General features: G+C 45.0%; 2 protein-coding genes across 2 annotated transcripts in view; both read left to right on the top strand.

Moving 5' to 3' along the window:
- The window catches only part of LOC116825920 (1-aminocyclopropane-1-carboxylate synthase-like protein 1), a 44,563-nt gene extending 26,717 nt beyond the window's left edge, over positions 1-17,846 (top strand). The window contains exon 14 of the mRNA XM_075062340.1: positions 16,550-17,846. Within this exon, the coding sequence (XP_074918441.1) occupies positions 16,550-16,731 (182 nt within the window). The 3' untranslated portion in view covers positions 16,732-17,846. The remainder of the gene's footprint in view (positions 1-16,549) is intronic.
- Positions 17,847-20,809: 2,963 nt separating this feature from the next.
- Positions 20,810-23,137, top strand: part of LOC116835342 (protein lifeguard 4-like) — a 32,328-nt gene continuing 30,000 nt past the window's right edge. The window contains 1 exon segment of the mRNA XM_032798105.2: positions 20,810-20,878. The gene's annotated coding sequence lies outside the window, so the exon portion shown is untranslated.

Raw genomic sequence — 23,137 nt, 5'->3', positions numbered from 1 at the left:
TGCGTCAGCTACCCAGCAGGCTATCAAGTGGCAGGCAGTTCAGCTGTCCCTCCCACCACTGCAATATGCTGCTCCTGTCCTCTGCCTTGGAGCTGCTCCCGGGAGCCTCCAGCTTGCTGTGCGGGGATGGGAACGGAGGGGGGAAGAAGGGTGCTAATGTCAGGGTGTCTCCTTCCCGTCCGCTCCTTTTCCCCATCTCCACTGAACAGGACGGGGGACACGACAGGGCTCAGAACAGGACGGAGGGAGCAGCTGCCGTCTCAACTTGCTGATCTACTTAGTGTACTTAGAGTGTACTTAGAGTGGGGTCAGCGTACTTAAAGGGGCAATGCGAGTCTCTCACTCTCTCATTCACACACACAGTTGTATCTCTGTCCCTGTCTGCCATGCTGTCTCCCCTCCCTCCATGCTGCCTTGTAGAGTGTGAGGCTACATTAACAACGTGTTAGCCCTTGAGGGCCAAATGCTAGTTCATCAGTAAGGCATTCCCTGGGAAATATCCCACCCTCTGACTTCACCACCTCAACCAAGATTCACCGTTGCTGTGTACAGTATTAAATTGTTTGTTTAAAACTTATACTGTGTGTGTTATTTATATATGTCATTCGGACTGGAGAAGTGTGGCCGGATGGTAGTGAAGAGAGGGAAGGTAGTCAAGACTGATGGGGTGGAACTACCAGCGGGCCACATAGCAGACACATTAGACCAGCTACAAGTACCTGGCGGTCCACAGTCACATGGAAACCATGATGAGGAGGCAAGGAAGACGCAAATCCAAGTATCACCAAAGATAAGACAGTCTGAAGAGCCAGCTCAGTGGGAAGAACAAGATCCACCCATCAACAGATACCCCTGCCGGTCATCAGATACCCTCTGTGTATAGTGAGCTGGCCAGGAGGACATGGAGGCTGCCGATGTGAGACCCGGAAAATCCTTACAATGCACGGAGGTTTCCATCCAAGTCAAATCAGAGACTGTATACCAGCCGGAAGAAGCGGGGGGCTTGGTGAGCGTCAAAGCCACTGTCCTGGATGAAACCCGAACATCCAGGAGTACATCAGTAAGTGGCCCCCCCCCAAAGATGAGCTGCTGAGAGAAAGCCTGAGGCAGCAGCAGACATGGAGAAGACCAAGAGAGAAGAAGTGCCATGGCAAGACAAGACCTGCATGGGATGTACCGTCGACAAAGCCGAGGTGGCTGACATGGGAAATCCTACCAGTGGCTGGAAAGGGCTGGACTAAAAGACAGCACTGAGGCCGTCATAGCGCACAGGAACAGGCACTGAGCACCAGATCCATTGAAGAGGGGTCTACCACGCTAGAGAGGACCCAAGGTGCAGACGTGCAGAGAGGCCTTCAGAACAGTCCAACACATAGTGGAGGATGTAAGATGCAGGCAGAACAGCATACACTGAATGGCACAGCCAAGTGGCTGGCATTGTGTACAGGAACATCTGCACAGCGTTATGGGCTTAGACTCTCCCAGACCAGATAGGAGATTCCACAGAAGGTTGTGAGAATAGCAGGGCTAAATTCTGTGGGACTTCCAGATCCAGACGGAACAGCAGTACTGGCCAATCAACCAGACATCGTGGTAATAGACAAGGAGCAGAAGACAGCGGTGTGATAGAATAAGCAGTGCCAAGCGACAGCACATTCGAAGAAAGAATATGAGAAGCTGGAGAAGTACCAGGCCTGAAAGAGGAATTCGAGAGGATGTGGAAAGTGAAGGCCAAAGTAGTCCCAGTGTGGTAGGAGCACTCGGGGCTATGACTCTAGCTGGGTAGTGGCTCAACAGATCCCGGAACAACTCAGAGCTCTCTGTCCAGAAGAGTGCAGTGTCGGAACAAGCTAAGATACTGCGCGAACCTCGAAACTCCCAGGCCTCTGGTAGAGGACCCAGGTTGAGGAGACACATACCACCCATAGGGTGAGAGGGAATTTTTTTTTTAATATAGTCTTTTTCTGGCAAAAAAAAAATGTTTCTGAACCTTACCCCTCTCTGCAAGGCCCCCCCTCCCCATTTACATTCATTCTTATGGGAATGGATTTGATTGAACATTGTTTGCACAGAGTAGCATTTCAGGACATAACTAAATGTTAAGTGAGGAGTTACTGTATCAGGTTCTTAGCACTACTGTGTGAGGCTGGCTTGAAAGTCTCTCTGGAACACATCCACAGCTTGGATGGATCATTCGTCTTTGTTCAAAGCTTCATTTGTAGAAAGATTACTCTAAGGAGAATCAGAATGAAGACAAATGGCTTGTGTCACAAACACAAGCTTTACAGCACATAGCATGTAGATTCTTAGATTTCTTTCCATAAGCATACCACATGCCTTGTTGACTATAAGGTGTATCCCCTGGTTCCTTTCAGTGGGTTAATTGTACAGTTGATGACCTTGATGGCCATCAAACAGGCTAGGCAGTGCCCTGATGCAAATCTGTCTGGGATCACAACTTTGGAATAGAGGTGTCATGGCATAATCCCAATCTGAACCTTAGCGTCCAAAATATGGGTACCAGCATAAATCCTCTAAGCTTAATTACCAGCTTGATCCTGTAGTGCTGCCACCAATCAGGACTTAGGTAGAGCTCCTGATAAGCTCTGGTCTCCCCAAACTTTCCTGGAGACCCCAAGACCCAGATTCCCTGAGTCTCACAACAAGGAGAATAAACCATCCCTTCCCCTTCTTTCCTTTCTCCATCAATTCCTCTGGTGAGTGCAGACTCCCTTCCTGGGTTTATACAAGATAACCAAAAGATCAATTAGATTCTAAAAGAGAGAAACTTTAATAAAAGAAGGAAAAACATAAAAAATTGTCTCTGTAAATCAAGATGAAATATTACGGTCTTTAGCTTATAAAAAAGGATAAACAGCCTTAGTCCAGAAAAATACAATTTAAAATATTTCCAGCAAGCTACACATTTGCACATAAAGAAAACCAAATAAAGACTATTACTGTTTCTACCTTTTACTTACAAAATTGGAAACGAAGATTAGAGAGCCTGTAGAACGTGTGGTCAACCCTCAGAGCCTAGAGAGCACAAAGCAAAAACCAAACTACAAACAAAGGCTTCTCTATGAGATTTGAAAGTATCTTGTCTCCTGATGTTGTCCCCTGGTCAGGTGGTTGGTTCCGTGTTTGTTAACCCTTACAGTAAAAGAGGACATAACCCTTAGCTATCTGTTTATGACAGAGGTATACCATCCATATATATAACTCATAATACAAAGGTGATACAGAAATATAATAAGGTTATTATACTAGCAATTTATAACCTTTTGGAGATACCTCGACACAATATCCGGTCAGATTCCTAACATTTTATAATACTGGGTATCAACAATATCATGTGTTCTCCCAATTCCATACAGCGTCACAGCCATACTGGTGGTATATTCTATAATTAGATCTTACCAACCAGTAACAAGCATGCATTCCGGAGTACTATATTAGCGTTTAATGTGAGAACCAGCGACAATCCCCTTAGGTTTCCAGCATATCCATTATCTTGTCACTGAGGGTACGTCTACACTGCACGATTATTTCGAAGTAGTTTTAAACCGATGTTACAAAACCGATGTTATAAAATCGGTTTTGCGCGGTCCACGTGCGATCAAAAAATCGATTGCTATGTCCTATTTATGTCATGGTCAAGGCTACCATCGACTTTCAGGAGCGGTGCACTGTGGGAGCTGTTCCTCAGCTATGCCATAGTTCCCACTTCCGTGTTGAGAGCACGAGTGCCTGATGGGCAGAACATTGCCCAGGTGGTGCTGGTACAGCCTCCACCCCCTTTGTGAAGGCGCAGACAACCCTTGGCGCCTTTTTCGCGGAGTGCATTGAGCAAACGCCATACGCAGCAATCATGGACCCTGAGATCAAAACGGTATTCTGACCGTTGTCACACCTCGCGTACTCTCGTGCTGACTATACTGAACATGAATTGCAAAGGCAGAAGGAGAGGAGGAGGCAGTTATTGCTGAGCAGCGAGGACAGCGATGACGAGATGGAGGCAGATTCTCCATAACCGCTGGCCCCAGCGTTTTTGGAGCTACTGCTATTAACGGGGCATATACTACCCATTGAACGCCGAATTTGGCACGGAAACAAGCACAGACTGGTGGACCGCATTGTTTTGACGGTGTGGGACGATATCACAGTGGCCTGCGAAACTTTCGCATGCGTAGAGCACTTTCTTAGACTTTGTGACATGCTTTCCTGCCCTGAAACGCGTAATACAAACATGAGAGCAGCCTCACAGTGGAAAGCGAGTGGCAATAGCCCTTGGAAGCTTGCAATGCCAGACAGCTACCGGTCAGTCGGAAATCAATTGGGGCAAATCTACTGGGGGGCTGCAGTGATGCAGTAAGCCAAAGCAATCGCTTAAGCTCTGATACGAGGTTGAAAAACTATCTGGAACGTGCAGGTGATAGTGGATGGCTTTGCTGCAATGGGTATTTCCGAACTGTGTGGGCCAATAGATGGAACCCATTCCCTATCTTGGCCCAAGAACTACAGGGCACCCAGTACGTGAACCGCAAGGGGTACTTTTCAATGGTGCTGCAAGCAACTGGTGGACCACAAGCGGATGTGTCACCCAATCAGTGGGATGGCAGGAAGGTGCATGCAACGCTCGCGTCTTCAGAGCGCTAGTCGTTAACGACTGAGACAGCAAAGGAATTACTTCCAGACCAGAAAATAACCGTTGGGATGATGTCAAATGCCTATAGTTTACCGGGGGACCAGCCTACCCTTGATGCCATGGCTCATGAAGCCATACACTGGCAGCCTGGACAGTGGTCAGGAGCTGTCAACTACAGCTGAGCAAGTGCCGCATCGTGCGTAGAATGTGCATTTGGCCGTTTAAAGGGTCGCTGGCGATCATTCTTACTCGGTCAGACTCAGCAAACCAATGTCCCGCTTGCTATTGCTGCTTGCTGTGTGCTCCACAATCTTGTGAGACTAAGGGGGAGACATTTATGGCTGGGTGGGAGGCTGGGCAATCACCTGGCCGCTGAGTACGAGCCAGCCAGAGACCAGGGCGATTAGAAGAGCACACCTGGAGGCGCTGCGCATCAGAGAAGCCTTGAAAACGAGTTTCAGCACGGCCCAGGGTACGGTGTGACTCTGTTGCTTCCCCTTGATGAACCCTCCGCACTTGATGGACTTATTCAGTGTAAGCAACCCACCCTCCCCTTTTCATAAGGATTGGCGAAGAAATAAATTCTGATCGTTAAAAAATCATTTATTATTCCTTAAAGTAATTATGCATCTGTTAAAATCATGAGTTTTTCCTTGCCTAGAATTTCCTGTTAAGCAACCCACCTCCAACTTCGATAATTCTCTGTAATTACCAAGGAACTACTAAAAAAGGAGAGAATTAGGAAGGTCCTCTGACTGCTGTGCTTTGGGACGGGAGGGGGAAGGAAGGCTACTAAGCACATTGTAGCGGTAATTACAAGCCTTTTCCTTGAAACTCTGCAGGGGTGTGGAGGTAGGCGGGTGCAGAAAGCTTCCACCACGCGTTCTACACTGGCTGAGTGAGGGAGTATGGACGGTGGGCTTAGCAGGGAGGTCTTACAGGGGCTCAGTGGCCATCTGCTACTGGCTGCATTCTTCCTTGAAGCTCCACCATCGCGTTGGAGGAGTTTAGTTTGACGCAGCAGATCAGCGGTGCTTCTTCCAACGCTGGTTCTTCCTGCCTAGCCCTCTCAGATGCGCTTCACTGGCATCTTTCGGTCTTTGCTACCACATCCTTCCATCATTCTTTATCCTCTCATTGCGGTGTACTTCAATAATTTGCTGTGAACATTTCATCTCGCGTCTTCGTTCTTCCTCGCCGTATCACTAGCACGCCTCGTAGATGGCTAGGACTTCAGAGAAATGTGCAGCTGCATGGGAAGGTCAAACACAGGGTGATAAGATGTGGTTAAGATACCTTTTTCAGAGATATGACAGTATCTTTCACTTAGAAACCTATCCACCTTACAGATACATGTGATTCATACAGTCGCATTAATATCTGTATGTTTAAAATTTCAGTTCTGGGATGGTGTGGCACAACACAACAACGGCATAGGGGTACGTAACCGTACGTCCAATTGCACGAGTGGTAAGTGAGGCTTTAAAATTTTAGACTTCGCCCCGTTTCATATACACAGTGATCTATATGATGCCTGCTCTATTAGAGAATACCTGCCAAAAGCCCAACCCCCTCTTTTCACATCCACACAACAGGCGCATGGCTCCTTACTCGTATCTGACGATCGCTCGCTAGATGATCACCCTACATCACCCCCCGCCCCAGCTGCGTGCTGGTATGCAGGAAGAATCGCTTGCCAGACGCTGAAACTCGTCGCTATCCCTTCGCTCCCATACCCCCCGTGGGCTGCTGGCCCAGGTAGCAAATCGCTATGGCTGCCCCCTATTTACATCCTGGATGTTCTTTCACCAATTAACTGTCCAATGATATCTTGGATGGATATCTCTAATCTCACTGAGGATACCTACGGCAGGAGGCAGATCGCCTTTGTTGCTGCCAAGCCTTCCAGCCCCTCGCAATGCTCATGCTGCAGTGTCAGTACCAAATATCTTGCAAAAATGCATGGCGTTTTGAAAAGTTACCTCTATGGGGGACCGGGAGAAGGCTGTCTTGGCAGGAAATTGTTCTCACGGCTTAGCATTAAGGGTTTTGATATTCCTCGCAACGACATCGATATCGATCGCGCCGATTCAATTTGGAGGAATTTCTATCGCCTTCCATCCCAGACATGTTAACGGAATTTCCCTTATGTAACAGTTAATGGCTGCGCTGCAGCAAAGCCCTAGTGTCAATGCGATCTAATAGAACCGTCGGTGTTTTAATTCCAATGTTTAGGATACAATATGATGATAGGACATCTTTAACAGGAGGTCGCTTCCATGGCTCACTGTCTGGGCTTCTCGCTTGGGAGCGCCAGGACTGTAATTCTTGGGGTCTCAAAAAGATCCTGGCTGTATGGGTTTACGGACTGCTGTGTGCTCTCACACGGGCATCTTCATCCCCAAAATTCGTCTCCAGCTTCCCCTCGGTACAATCCTCAGAAACACTTGATATTTCATATCCCAAGTCTGAATCCACGGATTAGGGGGTTATTCTTCATCACTGTGTGTTGATGATGTGTGAATAGGGTTATGTGTGTGACGTGTGTTGATATTTTACAAACCAATAAATCGTGACAGGGTGTCGGGTGTGGCCACCGTGTGGTTGACCTTTAACCCCTCACAGAATGTTAATTGCAGGTTGTGGTAGGTTCGGGCTCGATAGAAGCGGCATGGGTGGGTCTTTCGGGTTGGACATGCTGTCTCTCAGGTGTTCCAGATGGCCCGCGGCGGTTGGTGTGGTGAGATCGGTCGTCGGCGGGTGTGGAGTGTTGGGGCCAATAAGATACTCCTATCAGTGGGGGTCTAGTTCGTTCCACTTTACACTCAGGTTCGGCACTCAAGGCGAGTCTCTGCTGTCCCTTCTCCTATCAGGCCAGGATAGAAACTTTGAAATTTCTTTATCATAAAAAAACTTATATCATTTCTGTCTTCGGAACTGGTTTCTAGTTGCTCGATTGAGCACTGAGTCCGCACACCTAAGAATAGCGATACAGGAGTACTCAGAACTCCGTGTGTGGTGTCCAACCTGGCTGAAGTCTCTTCCCTGTCCTCCAGTAAGTGTGTTACTGCGGAAAACCATGATGGGAACTACGATGCAAAATGAGCCTCGCAATAACGAATGTGGGCACATCTGTGCATGGGCTCTAATGTGTGCTGACCCGGCACGGTGGACAATCGGAAATGAATTCAAATTGTTCACGGGTGGGATCAGGCTTTATTCATTGCCTCTTTACCTGGCCAGTGCTATTCACGTTTAGCTGCATCCAATAAAATAGACTTTGTGAGTGAGTGGCCCCCTCTAGACAAAGTTGTTATCTCCGAACCCAATTGAGGATTGGCTCACTTGGATGCAGCAAGGCTCAATTCGGCTCCCTTCTGGTGGGCTAACATAGTTGAGTAATGTCAATACATAGCTCTGGAAACTGATGCAATCGCACGTATCAGCCCGTTGCCGTCCCAGGGCGCCCTAACCTCCCTCCCCGGTGGTGTATGTCTGGACGATAAGTCTATGTTTCTTATCTTGTATTTCCTCAGAATGCCAGCAAATGACAGAATGGGGGAGTGCCGCCTTGCCGTACGATTTAGCGCGGAAGGGTTCGGGAGAGGTGACGCCCAACTGGTTGTTGGTCTGCCAGGAACACCCTGTTAATAACGACCACAGTGAGTTATGCACCGCTTCGACTCTTCTCATAACACTTGACCCTCTTTCCTTCAGAGATAGCCGTGTTAGTCGTGATCTGTAAAGCAGCAGAGAACTTCTCGGTGTGGCACTTGATAGTTAACTACACAGATTTGTCCTGTTAGTACGTATAAAGTGCTACTGATCTTGTACTACGCTTTCCTTACTCTCTTGTATGTCAGTATCTGACTCTTAATTTTTGAGCACAGCATAAGAGGATCCTGCGAATGACTCGCGAGTAGCCAATGAGTCAATCCCAAGTTTTGCTTTTTTGCGTTGCACCCCCGGCTGATTTTAGGCTTGGGCCGCACTCATATAGCCAGCAGACAGTCAGAAATTAGAGTATAACCGTGGATGTCTCATTGACCAGTGTTTCTTGCGCAGTAGGACAAACAGAACGATGTAACAATCTCTGATCATTGCAAAGTGTCAATTGAATGCTGGGTGATGTAGCGCTCGAGTGTCGCCTTTCTGTCTCCACGGCATACTCGTAACATGTCAAATAGGTGACCGGGAAAAACAAAAGCCTGACACTAAGGTCTCCATAGTGCTGCCGTCTGCTTGTGTGTGTTTCGTTGAACACGGGCACATTGTCCTCGGCAGAAAAGTGCGAAAGGATCTGTGTGGCTGATGTGTGGGTTCCGAGAGCAAAAAGGACAATTTACTGACGACATTTACCCAAACCCCCTGCCGACACATTAACAGAACCTTTAGCCATCAGGTGGGAAACCCCGTGGGATCATGGGAGGACCGGACGGGGTGCTGGAGGTTACTCCCGCTATCCCACAGTCTTTCACAGTCTCGTAAACTCATTGCATTATTTGGCTTAGCGCCAGTAGTGTCTTGTAGCTTACAACACGGGTCTTTTTATGGTTTCACGCGAACGCTACTCAGTTTTCCTTCCCCTACCCCAGCACGAGAAAATGAAAGTTAAATAAGCATCCTTGGTACTACAATGTCAGTCACCCTTCTTTGTACTGATGTACTGATAGAGGCGATCTGGCCAGCACTGAAGAGCATTAATGCTTTGCCACAAGTGGCGCTGTCATAACCAATGAAGTGATCTGAGTGTGATTATTGCTTACTTAAAATTCTGCTCCTTCCCCGCTTCCCTGGTAGGTTTAGTATGGTCCAGATAGATACATACTGTGAACAGCACGCAAAACAACTGTTACACCCCTGCCTATCCTTTTATGTACACTCATTCAGTAACTGGGACAGAACCTTTAGAACGGATACATAACCCTGTGTAAATTTTTGAAAGGAAAATGGGGATTAAACTCACTTGAACTGAGTCATCCTGCCCTTTAGGTTAATAAAAAATAGTCAGTCCAGACACAGAATAGGATTACAGATGTATTAACATCAGGTTGTAAGCAAGCGGCATGCTGCTCCGTGTCGTCGAGATATTCACAAGAAGGAAGATCTGCTGCATTACTGTACACGGCAACTTCATTGCTCCCAACCATACCTGTTGGTGCTACCACAAAGCAGTGCCTTCCCCCACCCATTGTTGGCATGAGTTATGAAAGAATGTGATGATAAGAATCACAGGTGGAGTAGTATACTTCGAGATCAAAATTGAGAGGGAGGGAGCCACCATGGGGCTTATGACAGCTCCATCCCGACTCAGAATCTTTTCTGTTACGCCATATGTAGAGGTATCTGATGAAGCTTCAAGCCCGCCAAGATTGGTGAATAGTATGAGACAGTTACAGGGCGTTTCTGTACCTGTCCACACAGTCAGATAATAGGGAGATTCTTCCCATTTTCACCCCGGAGCCTCCGCCGAGCCACACTGAGCCCAGGATGCTACCTCACTGGCAGCGTCTACCCTGCGAGAGTGTAGGGCAAGCGGACGATCGGTACTGCTCTTCACACGCAGCAAGCATCGCGTCTAGCAGCTATTGCATTCGTACACGAGGGTGACATTTTACAGTACTTCCAAGGAATTACTTTATTTTCACTTTTTTTTACCGTGCTGGAAAAAACTGACGAGCTGTTCCGTGAACCACGCAAGACACCGTGTATTATTACGCTGCAGACATTGGGCGCGCAGCCAAAAATGCAAATAGTTTTCAGAGACCGCTGTGGAGACTGGTAGCTGTAGTCCTCATTACCCCCTCCCTCCCTCCATGACCATCCGTTTGAGTGTCTGGCTTCCCGTTACTGTTGTCACGCACCGCTGTGTATCCTGTAGTTTATTTTTCAAAGGCTTTGGCATTTCCTGTTCTTTAACGGAGCTCTGATAAAAGAGATTTGTCTCCCATACAGCGATGACATCTGCTATCTCCCGTAAGGTTCAATGCAGGAGATTTTGCATTTGAACTGCATCGCCACCCGTGGTGATCAGAGCTGGTTGCCCCGTGGTGATCAGAGCTGGACACGTGAAAGCAGGAAATGTCACTGTAAAGCTCTCGGGGATTTCCCTGTTTACCGGCACTCCGCATCCGAGTTCGGATTGCGGACCAGAGCGGTCAGTGGTGCACTGTCCTGCCTAGAATAATAGGCAAGTGTAACAGAGATCCAGTGTATCAGAGAGCACAGGTGCTCCGTGTCAGTATTCACAGGGGTTGCCCCTGCAAAGAAGCGCACCCGTTGCTTTCCTCCTCCCTCAACCTTCCTGGGCTACCGTGTCAGTGCCCCTCCCCCGTTTGTGTCATGAAGTATTAAGGAATACCAGAATAAGAAACAGAGACTTGTTAGTGAGAGAAAATGATGGGGGGGGGGAGGCACTTGGAGGCAGCCTCCCGGGGCTATGACAGTCCAGGCAGAATGGACTCTATTTTTAGACACCATAAGGGAGGAATTGACTCATTGCCAAGCGAGTCAATCCCAAATGTGATTGCAAAAATTTTTCAGCCCCAGTTTCAATGATTAAGCTTGTTATTAGCCGTTCTGTCCTATCTACTGCTAGCGGTAGCAATGTTGCCCTCGATGTTGAGCATTTAGGCGGTTCTCCTGGATGGTGGGCAGTCTGCAGCACTGTCTACCACCAGAGAGGAGGAGATGGAGAGGAGCGGATACTGCTCTTCAGTGCTGTAGCGTCCCGTCTACCAGCAGCATTCAGTACACATAGGGTGACATAGAAAGTAGTCAAGGAATGATTTCTTACCCTTTTTTTTCACGTTGTGGGGATTAATGACAACGTCGTGTGAACGGATACAGCGTTAAATCGGTATATCGGCCATTAAACCGATTTAAAGTCGCAGTGTAGACCTGGCCTCAGACAAACTGGACTTTGGTTTTAATAACCTTGTATTCAAAAATCACTTCACATTAGGATCTTCCAACTCCAAAGGGTTGGTCACTTACTCCAGATCAGTGGATACTCTGGATCTCACACCAAAAACAACACTGATAGCCAATCCTTTAGTAAACTAACTAAAGATATATTAGCTGAGAAAAGAATGGAGAGTTGTTGAGAGATTTAAAGCAAATAAAATACATCACAGTTGAGTCAAAGTTTTAAAATGATAGTCGTGATTTGATATCTAGTAGTTTCCCACAAGTCCCTCAGGGTTGCCTAAAATTTCTTTGGGGACCTGTCATGCATCTGGAATGCCCCCTGACAGCATCCAAATAGATCAGAGATGCAGAATTGCTCCCAGGGTTCTAGTGTAACAGCACCACACAGCTCTTGCTTTGTTGACTAAATGCAGGCAATGTTTATGGGTTTCCCATTGTTAAATGTAAAGACTCATGCTTTGAAGTTAATGTTTCTTCATTTACAGTTCTGAGGCTTTCAGTCCTGTTTAATGGGACATTCAATTGCAGAGGCACACATAATGCATTTACAGCTAGGAGTCGTTGTGGCACCTTAGAGACTAACAAATTTATTTGGGCATAAGCTTTTGTGGGCTAGAGCTTCAGATGTATGAAGTAGAAAATACAGGAGCAGGTATAAATATGTGAACAGATGAGGGTTGCTTTACTAAGTGTGAGGTCAGTCTCATGAGAGAAATCAATTAACAGCAGGATACCAAGAGAGGAAAAATAACTTTTGAAGTGGTAAGAAAGTGGCCCATTACAGACAGTTGACAAGAAGATGTGAGTAACAGTAGGGAGAAATTAGTAATGGGGAATTAAGTTTAGGTTTTGTAATGACCCAACCATTCCCAGTCTTTATTCAGGCCTAATCTGATAGTATCTAGTTTGCAAATTAATTCCAGTTCTTCAGTTTCACATTGGAGTCTGTTTTTGAAGTTTCTTTTGTTGAAGAATTGCCACTTTGAGGTCTGTTATTGAGTGAGCAGAGAGACTGAAGTGTTCTCCTACTGGTTTTTTAATGTTATGATTCCCGATGTCAGATTTGTGTCCATTTATTCTTTTGCATAGAGACTGTCTGGTTTGGCCAATGTACATGGCAGAGGGGCATTGCTGACACATGATGACATATATCACATTGGTAGGTGTGCAGGTGAACAAGCCCCTGATGGTGTGGCTGATATGATTAGGTCCTATGATGGTGTCCCTTGAATATATATGTGGATAGAGTTGGCACCAGGGTTTGTAGCAGGGTTTGGTTCCTGGGTTGGTGTTTTTGTTGTGTGGTGTGTAGTTGCTGATGAGTATTTCTTTCAGGTTGCGGGGCTGTCTGTATGTGAGGACTGGCCTGTCTCCCAAGATCTGTGAGAGTGAGGGAAAAGAATGGAAAAAGCTTCTTATGCCAAAATAAATTTGTTAGTCTCTAAGGTGCCACAAAGACGACAACTTGTTTTTGCTGATACAGACTAACAGCTACCACTCTGAAACCTGTCATAATGCATTTAGTTACAGCAATCCAGAAACAATGCTTTATTAGTTTTCATGCAGTTTTACACATTAAGTAGTAATTGCTCATCTAAAAGCTAATACACTCTGTGATTAAAGGCTTCCTAAGTACAAAGATAGTAACCACAGGAAACGGGATGACAATAACATTAGCATTTCACTAGCTTTCATGCATTAGCAAAGGTAATTCCTGGCATAAGCCATGTACATGTAATGGGATAACGTCCACCTTTGTTCTATCCTAACCAGTGAATTGGTACACTTAGCATTTCCTTGAGGTCATGATCTGAGTAGGCTGGTTGGCTGTCAGCACAACAAGATAAATAAGAGAACTACTTTTCATAGAATTTAAAAAAAAAAAAAAGACATTTCCTAAACATGATTTCTCTCTGTCATGGAGGAAAGCTGGTTTGATATGAAGATATGTAATGAGAATTGTTGGGACGCTTTGGCATTAGTAAACATCTTATCTGTTGGTTTATGTAAATTAAGATCCTGATCCTGCAAATGCTTATGCACACGCTTTGCTTTATTTATGCATGTGAATAGCATTTTGAAGACCTTAATGTGACTACTATTACATAAAATTAAATGTATGTTGCAGGATCAGAGCCTAACTCTGTCCTTCTAAATGTTCATGATTATGGCCTGGTCTACGCTATGAGTTTATTTCGAATTTATCAGCGTTAAACCAGATTAACCCCGCACCCGTCCACACAACGAAGCCCTTTATTTTGATATAAAGGGCTCGTAATATCGATATCTGTACTCCTCCCCGACGAGGGGAGTAGCACTGAAATTGGTATTGCCATTTCGAATTAGTGTTAGTGTGGCCGCAATTTGATGGTATTGGCCTCCAGGACCTATCCCACAGTGCACCATTGTGACCGCTCTGGACAGCAATATGAACTCAGATGCACTGACCAGGTAGACAGGAAAAGCCCTGTGAACTTTTGAATTTCATTTCCTGTTTGCCCAGCATGGAGCGCTGATCAGCACAGGTGACCATGCAGTCCCAGAATCAAAAAAGAGCTCCACGCAGGACCTGGTACGGGAGATACTGACTGATCTCGTATGACGAGATAATCTGTTCATCAACTCCAATTCCAGAAACGAAATGCCAAAAATGTTGAAAAAACATCTCAAGCTTTGATCGGACGAAGTCAAACAGGGCGATAACACGTGCTAGCGGAAACTTAAGGACTGAGGCAAGCAATAAACAGAAAGGCCAAAGAATGAAATGAGTGCTCACTAAGGGAGGGTCGACTGACGACTGTATGCTATCCCACAGTTCCCTTGGCACTCTCCAAAAACTATTTAATTCTGGCTGAGCTTCTCAAATGGCCTGAAGGGTCAAAAACATGTATGGGTGGTCAGAGGTATATGTCGTTGCCCGCTCCACCCCCATGAACAGCAAAGGGAAAAATGCCTTCTCAGCCTATATTCAGTTGTCACTGTAATGCTACGATGCGCTGCATGATCGTGTGCTGCAGCGCTAACAGCAGCATCCCTCCCTTTCCCTGCCATCGTGGATGCAGCAGATGGTACAGTAATGACTGATATCCTCATCGTCATCATCCGGATGCTCCTGGCTGGTCTCCCCGCAGAGAATCACAGGGGCAAAAATGGGAATGACTGCCTTGTCCTTCCCTTCTTTAAGCTATCTAATGGAGATTCCGTCCTGCCTGGTAAATCCATACACCTGCGGCTGCCCTTCCCCTCTTTGAATCGCTTGCCTGCAGAGGCAATAAAGTCAGTGTTGTTTTAAATCCTCTGCCATTCTTTATTACTTCATCAACACAAAATGGGGGGTATACTGCCACCGTAGCCCAGGAGGTGGTGGGGGAAGAGGGGAAGCAATGGGCGTGGGGTTGGTTGTAGGGGGCACCCCCTAAATGGCATGCCAGTTTCATTCATTCTGCGAGGATGTCTTAGGCTCTGACCCAGAAGTTGGGGCCATTTGCCTCTCTGGTTCTTTTAGTAGGCTTGCCTGTATATTCTAGGGGCAGACTGACTTCTTTCCCTTTAGACAAAACTAAAGGAAGGATGACCCTTGGAGTCATTCCCGATTTTTTATCCATTTGCAACCCCCGGCTGACCTCACCGAGGCCAGCCAGGAGCACTCATGACAGCAGCAGACAGTACAGTATGACTGGTAACCATCTTTGCTAACGTGCAAAAGGCAAGGGGATGCTGCTGGGTAGCGCTGCAGTACCGCGTCTGTTAGCAACATCCAGTACGCATACGGTGACAGTGAAAAAAGGCTGAACGGGCTCCATGGCTGCCGTGCTATGGCATCTGCCCAGGCAATCCAGGGAAACGGGCGCAAAATGATTGTCTGCTGTTGCTTTTACGGAGGGAGGATTGACTGATGACATTTACCCAGAGTCACCCATGACACTGTTTTTTGCCTCATCATGCATTGAGATGTCAACCCAGAATTTCAATGGGCGGGTGAGACTGCGGGAACTATGGGATAGCTATGGGATAGGTACCCACAGTGCAACACTCCGGAAATCAATGCTAGCCTTGGTACATAGACGCACACCACCGAATTAATGTGCTTAGTGTGGCCGCGTGCACTCGACTTTATACAATCTGTTTCCAAAAACCGATTTCTGTAAAATCGGAATAATCCCGTAGTGTAGACATACCCAAATCCCTGCAATTTCTTTTCTCAGACGAAACTCCTATACAATCTGAGTAAGATCTTCTCTGCACAGTAACTGGAACTGAAATAACTACATTGGTTGTAATTCGAAGTATTATTTCAGATCAGAATGCCCTATTCCGGTAATTTTTAAATTGGTTTTAAAAAATCTATTTACAGTAGGACGTTTTTATTCTGAAATGAGGATTGACACACAGACTTGCATTGAAATAACTAAAGGTGTGAATTACAACCGAAATTAGTGATTTAAATTGCAGTTGCCAGGTGGAAAGGAAATGCAGGACATAGATATATGGACATGAAATCTGTTGGAGTTTTGCAGCTGGGGGTCACATCAATTTGTAAATTTTTTAAAAAATCCAACAACTTTTTGTTTTGTAAAAATAATCTTTTCATGAACTGAAGTCAAATAGAAATGTTCTCTTGACTTTTTTTAAAGTTCCAGTGGAAACAGTTGTTATAAATTTTTCCTGCAGAATTTGCAACCCAAGGGCTGCATTATTTTGATCATGCATGAGAACCAACTTGAAAAGTGATGTAACTTGAAAATGAAAATTAAAAAAACCTGTAATTAATCTATTTATACAATCTGCGAAATGTAAAAAGATCATTAATGGAAAAGTAATCCTGCATTCTGCATCATTTGTGGAAAAGTAATTTAGATTTTAAAAATTCTCTTCCAACAATCTAAGTTGTTTAAAGTATAGTTAAGGACACTTTCAACACCACTGCTTCCCTGAGAAGAAACTTATACTGACATGTCTTTCTTTTTACAGGTATACAGAGACTTGAGCAAATGCTGCAAACTGAAACTGCTAAACCAGTTGCAAACAAAACATCTGCTGCAGAGGATGAGTTATCTAATTTAGAAGACGAAACTTCAGTGAATCATACAAATACACCATTAGATGAAGTTTCAGAAGCATACTCAGATATGAAAAAAATTGCTGTCTATTAAAATCTTATATGAAATTGGAGACTAAACAAAACATGATATAGCATGCTTGTGTTTACTAAAATTGTTACTTTGACTGTAATACTATAGGACAGTCTCACTTTGCTGTAGCTGTGGTTACTGATTTGCAAGCTGGACTGCTGGAATATTAGTAACCTGGCCCCTGTCCTGACTTTAGCCTCTGTTCTGCAAAGCACTAAAGCCCGCTTTTTAAGCATGCTGTTAAATACCATTAAAGTCAGTGGGTCTTAAGCATATGCTTAAGTGCTTTGTTGATTAGGGTGGGTTTTCTTTACTCAGGACCTTAATGAATCTTGAACACTATTTTATATTATGGAGTATATATTTTAATCAGAAGACTGAAAATGTTGAACTAGCTGATACTGGTTGTCAAATTTTACTAAATTTATCAGTTGACAGACAGACAGACATGTTTATATAAAACCTACATGGGAACTTTTTATGATAGTTAAAATAATTCGTGCATGAGCTTTCTGAATATGCACACCAGTGTAAATACTTGTTGACAAAATATTCAGTTTTTTGTCTTTCATGCTTCCTTTCAGATGTGTAAAAATGCTTATATGTATATTATATTTGCATCTTTTTTTTTTGCAAAAACGTCAGTTTTTCTCAAAATATAAATGTAAAGAAATTTAGAAGTATGTAGTATGCATTCATTTTGACAGGTAGATGTGTGATGGACCAATGTTTAGACCTATATTTGTAGATTTAATTCATAGCTTTATTTATTTTAGGAATGGAAAGGGGGAAAACTGAAATTGCAAAATCAGAAACCTTCTCTTTTACAGGGAATCTGAATATGAAAAAAAGGACTTTCCATAGCATTTACAGTACCATTATAGGTGGTGGTTGGCTTGCCACCTATATTTAGACAACCGTAACACTTTCCATTCTAAAATCCTGTCTTTAGTTGCCGCCCCTTCCTTCTGAGGCCCCACCCCCCACTTTTAAGCATAGTCCTCCCACTTTTAAAGGGGGTGGGCATGGCCCCCGAACTCCCTACCCCCCCTGTTCCAGTCCCCCTGGCTGGGGTAGAGAGGCAGAAGTGAACTTGATCTTGGATTCCTAAGTTGTAACATTCCTTTGGGTGCTACCTATTAGCTGTGAATCCCACTAGCAAATGTTTCTTCACTTTCTAGTGAGGGTCAACATGGGTCCACATAACAGAATTTCTGTTTTGGCTTGGGTGAGGGGGAGTGGCTGCTCTTTAAAAATGTAAGAAATTACATTTGTCTTTCATGCTTCCTTTCAGATGTGTAAAAGAGACATTAAAACATTAAGGTTATAAGGTCAAGCAGTCAAAAGTTAAGAAATGCCAGAATTAAGGCAACCTGTGCAGTCTTAATGTAGCCCCCTTGTGCATATGCTCTGTGGTTACAGACTTTACATGATCGTATGCTACTTGTCCACAGAACTCTGCCTCATTCAGTGCACAAGATGGATGGTGGTCACTGCATGGTTTCAGTATAGGAGTATTTAACTTTACTTCTTTAATGGTAGGGATTTTTATGTGATACTAATATAAGTAGGCTTAGAAGGATTAGATTTTTATAAGTAAATGCCAGTAACTGTCAATTTCAGGGTACACACACAGACCAATGAAAAAATATTTCCATCAATAATAATTGAAATGTACAGATAGGCAAAGTAAAAAAAATGCAGCTTGAGAACGTACTAGAGTTTGATTTAAGAATATTTATTTTATAAATTTTAACATGTGATGACAAAGTTTTTAACAGTTATAAAGCTTTAACTTTTTGAATCTCAACATCGACTGTTGTTAAATTGTCTGACCTTCCCAACTATTTAAATTATCTGTTAAATCTATTAAAAAAATAAAAGTGCTTAAAACTCATAATTTTGTATAACAGTAAAAATTTAAATGGATAAAAATTAAAAATGCTTAAAAATAAACATTGATATTATCTGCTGAAATTATTTTTTAAATGAATTCTCCCAAGCCTAAATATAAAGATGCAGACCAAATTTCTGCAGTCAAATTGATTCCTTCAAATCCTTCTTAAGGGTTGCAATTTTAAACTCATATTTATTGTCTAGCTAGAAATGTATTTGCTTTTCAATTAAAGGGATAGTTATGTTGAAATCTATCTGATATTTAATGGCATAGGCTCTCCAAATTATAGCTCATTAGTCAAACAGTTAAATTACTCATTCGTGTATGTATTAATAGTTTTTCATGCATATATTTGCCCCACAGGCTTTTTTAATAGTCTTCATATATATATATATCTCTTCCAGTAAATGAAAAATTAGTATTTAAAAATATCAAGAAGGTGATCCTGCATTGCTAAGAGATGAGATAAAGATTTTTTTTTTTTTCCCCCCTTGGAAGACCAACCAGTTGTCATCAAGTGAATCTGGGGTAGCTTGTGCAACAACATGTTTCCCTCACAAGCAGTGACTTACTCAACCTCATCCCAAAGGGCTCTGCCATGACAATTGATAGTTTGAGGGAGCTAGTTTCCTTGGATGGCAGTGGGAATATATAATTCTCATTTTCAGGCTCGCTCTCTGCAGTGGGTTTTCCTCTATTCCGCAGCTTCAGGAGTTAAGGATCAGCCTTGTCTGACTGGAAAGGGCATGGTGACAAGCACCAGGTGCTTCAGAGGAAGGGGAGCTCTATTGTAAGCAGATGTGGGATAATTTTTCCCATCATAGGTCTCTAATAGTTTGAGATTAGGTTAAGCCCTGAAGCATGAGTTTCACTCACTCTTCCAAAACTATTATTGTTAGTTATCAAGAATATGTAGAGTTTTTTTATCTATATAATTAGCCAAACCCTTTGTGAATCTTGTTAAATTCTCAGTAGGGATGTAAATAACATTTTAAAAAGTAACCGATTAAAATTCTATCGGGTACACAGTTAAACATTTACCTGGGGAACTAGGGGTGTGGGGAGTGCTCCAGCACCCCCATGTTTTACGCAGGGCTCTGCTGCTGCTCCCGCATCTGGGGATCTCTGCAGCTGCCGCCACATCTGGGGCTCTGCTGCTACCTGTGCCAACATCCTGGCTGCCAGCCCTGCACTTGTGGCTCTGCTGCCGCCTGGCATCCCACAGCAAGGCAGCAGCTGGGATGGACCCCGGCCGTGGGGCCAGCAGCCCAGAGGGACCCTGGGCACACTGGGATGCCGGGCAGCAGCAAGGACCCCAGCCGTGGGGCCGACAGCGCGGAGGGACCCTAGCAACTCGGAGGGACCCCGACCATGGGGCCAGCAGCCTGAAGGGACCTCAGCCATGCAGCAACCAGGACTCTGGGCATGGTTTAACCGTTAACAGAAACCAGTTAAACTCTGTTAACCAGTTCTGTTAACCGTTAACAGAAACCAGTTAAACTCTTACATCCCTAATTCTTAGCCTCAATGACTTCCAGTGGCAATGAGTTCTACAATATCATCAGCATTGTTTCTTTGGCCTAGCTGAGGCCCTTAAGGGCAAAAGTCATTTGCTCTACAGTCTGTAGCAACTGTTCAGCCCCTTCACCTCACATGGAGAAACAGACAAAAGGCTAAGTCCACAAAGGGATTTAGGTGCCTAAATCCAATATTTAGATCCTCAAAACCTTCACTCTGCCTAACCCTTTAAGTGCCTACGTTTCTGCCAGTGGGCATCTACAGTGCCACCTAAATCCTCGTGCCACAAGCAGCATAGCATCAATAGTGACCAGGGTCCTCAAACCAGGTTTTGTCTTGTCTATATTTCTAGTGGGGCCTAATACAGTAGGTGTTCTCAGTGGTCGCCTACCAGATTGGGCCCTACACAAAATACAGTTGTGATGGTACCCTCTTACATCATGTAACCCAGTTAGAGCACTCACTGTGATAGCATGTACCCCTGTGTCCACACCCTACACACTGCTGTAATAATCTTTATACAAGTGTAACCCCAAGGAGATTGCCTAGATTCCTGGGTCTCTGTCTGCTGGCAGCTCAGGGAGAGGCACTGTCCCTGGTAGGGATGGGGAGCCAAGGCAGACTCAGAGTCTGCCCGGCAACCAATAGGAAGTGAGATGCCCTTCTCAGGGAGCTCAGGAAAGGAGAGAAGCCATTTTTTGAGGCAGTCTGGAGCCGGCCAGGGAAGGGCAGGACTGGCTGTGTGGAGAGCTGGTGAGTCCCTGGCCCATCTTGTCCCGCCCCTGCACCGCCCTCACCTAGCCCCCATTCCACCCCTTCCCCAAAGTCCCCACCGCCTCCTCTGAGCGCACCGTGTCGCCGCTTCTCCCTCTCCCTCTGGGAAAGTCCTAAGTGCTGGCAAACAGCTGTTAGGCAGCGGGAGGGGGCAGGAAGTGCTGGGAGGAGTGGGGCTGTGGCACGCTTGGGATGAGGGGAAGAGGCAAAGCAGGGGAAGGGGGAGCTTGGTTGCCAGTCCAAGCACCCACTAATTTTTCACCATGGGTGCGCAAGCCCCAGAGCGCCCACAGAATTGGCGCCTATGCCTTGTAAGGTATCATCTGAAAACTCACCATTTGCTGGTAAGTATTATCCTGATAAAACATGTCTGGCAACATTGTATGTGAAGTTACAAGATTCCCCTGTATGCTGATCTCATCCCACATTCCAAATTGAGCTTGGCAAACAGGTCTATCTCAGACAAAGAAATGTCAGCTCTGCTTAATTTGCATTTAAGCAGTAAACAGAGTCCTCAGGCAGGAAGGGAAACAAAAAGAAGCTCCAATAGGTCAGGAAAAGCAGCAGGGAACAGCCTTTCCTATAGACTCTCTGTCTCCAGAATCTCAGCTAGAACTGTTTTCCAAGAAGGGGATTGGCACTATAAAAATGAGAGACAAACACTCCAAGTCCCCACCCCTCTTTCACTCTGTGTCCATCAATTCACTACACCAGAAAAAGCAAAGGAAACTGCCAGTGAATTGGAGAAGGGGTCCTGATCTAAGAAGTTGGTCAGATGGCTGAGAGCATGTGATGAGAAAAACATTGCTTTGAATTTAACATAGTTGGTTAAGTTAGGCATCAATTGCATTTTATCTTTATTTATCTTATAACTATTTCTAACTTTTATGCCTCATTACTTGTACTCACTTAAAATCCCTCTGTAGTTTAACTGTTTTATTGTTTTATCTAATCCAGTGTGTTTGAATTGAAGTGTTTGCGAAACTTTATTTGGGGTAACAAACTGTTTGCATATCATTTCTATTAATACAATAATGAACTTTATATAAGCTTGTACTGTCCAGGAGAGGTGCTGGGCAGTATAGGACATACATTTTTGGGGAGAAGTCCAGGACTGGGGATGTGTTAGGGTCACCCAGCAGCATAACCAAGGTTGGTAAGAGACAAGGTGTGGCTGGCTGGTTTCAGCACATACACAGACACAGCTGGGTGTGACTTGCATGCTAGAGGCTGTTTGTGAGCAGTCCAGACTGGAGGCTACAGCAGTTGTAAAGGACATCCCAAGCTAAAGGGCAGGGGTGACACAGCTACTCATTAGTCTGGGTTGTACCCTGGGTATGTCACACTCACCCAGTTTGGTGCGCAACTGAGGGCTGTAGGTTCTACTAGATGGCAGGATACCTACAAGTTAGGTGTTTCATCGTGGAGTCCAAGTCCCCTTTGTGGATCTAGCCCAAAGAGCTGCCTTGTGTACAGCAGCCATACAGCTGTGGCAGGCATTGGACTTCTGTTCTACCCACGAGGGGCCACACCCCATAAAGACACTTTCACCTCTCAGTACTGGCTCCCTATTGAATAGAGTACAGTTTCAGGTCAATGTCTTGATTTCCAAAGCTGGGCACAGAAACAGTCCTGGCTTATTGGAGAGATTGCTTTGTCCATGACCATGATTGACCACCACAGCTGCCTTCCAGTGGAACAATGGAATAGTTGACCAGTAGGATTATGCTTGTAACCCAGAGAAATGGACCTTTCACAGGAGTCTAACCATACCTATACAACTCACTGCCAGGTGAAATAAGAATGACTCCTAACCTTACCGCGGTCTGAGCAAAATGCAAAGCCCATCTCTTTACCCAACCTTTCCTACAAGAGTCCCCTTGTTCTCTCCCATTCATCTAAGAAAACAAACACCCAAATTCTGTCTGGAGGTGGCAGGGAAAGGTGGGAGGGAGAGAGAGAGAGAGAGCAAGAGTTGTTAACATTTTCCCTTGTGACACGTGCTCAGCTACTATGGTGAGACAGCCCATACAAGTACGTGGTAGGCCATTACCAACATGGGTTAGATCTGGACTAGTGATTCAAGGGTGGTGTTTGTTGACACTGTAGTATTTCTGCTCTTCTCACTTTGGTAATGCCTAGCCCCACCCCAGATATGCAGACTTTGTACCGGATGCTTATAGGTAACAAACAATGTAACTGCTTTCACTTTTAGTCTGGTAAATGCATTTGCAGCTT

This window comes from Chelonoidis abingdonii, chromosome 2 (assembly GCF_003597395.2).
Source record: "Chelonoidis abingdonii isolate Lonesome George chromosome 2, CheloAbing_2.0, whole genome shotgun sequence".
In the NCBI taxonomy this organism is placed as follows: Eukaryota; Metazoa; Chordata; order Testudines; family Testudinidae; genus Chelonoidis; species Chelonoidis abingdonii.
Note: the sequence above shows the minus strand (reverse complement) of the source record. Positions and strands in the feature narration are given on the sequence as shown.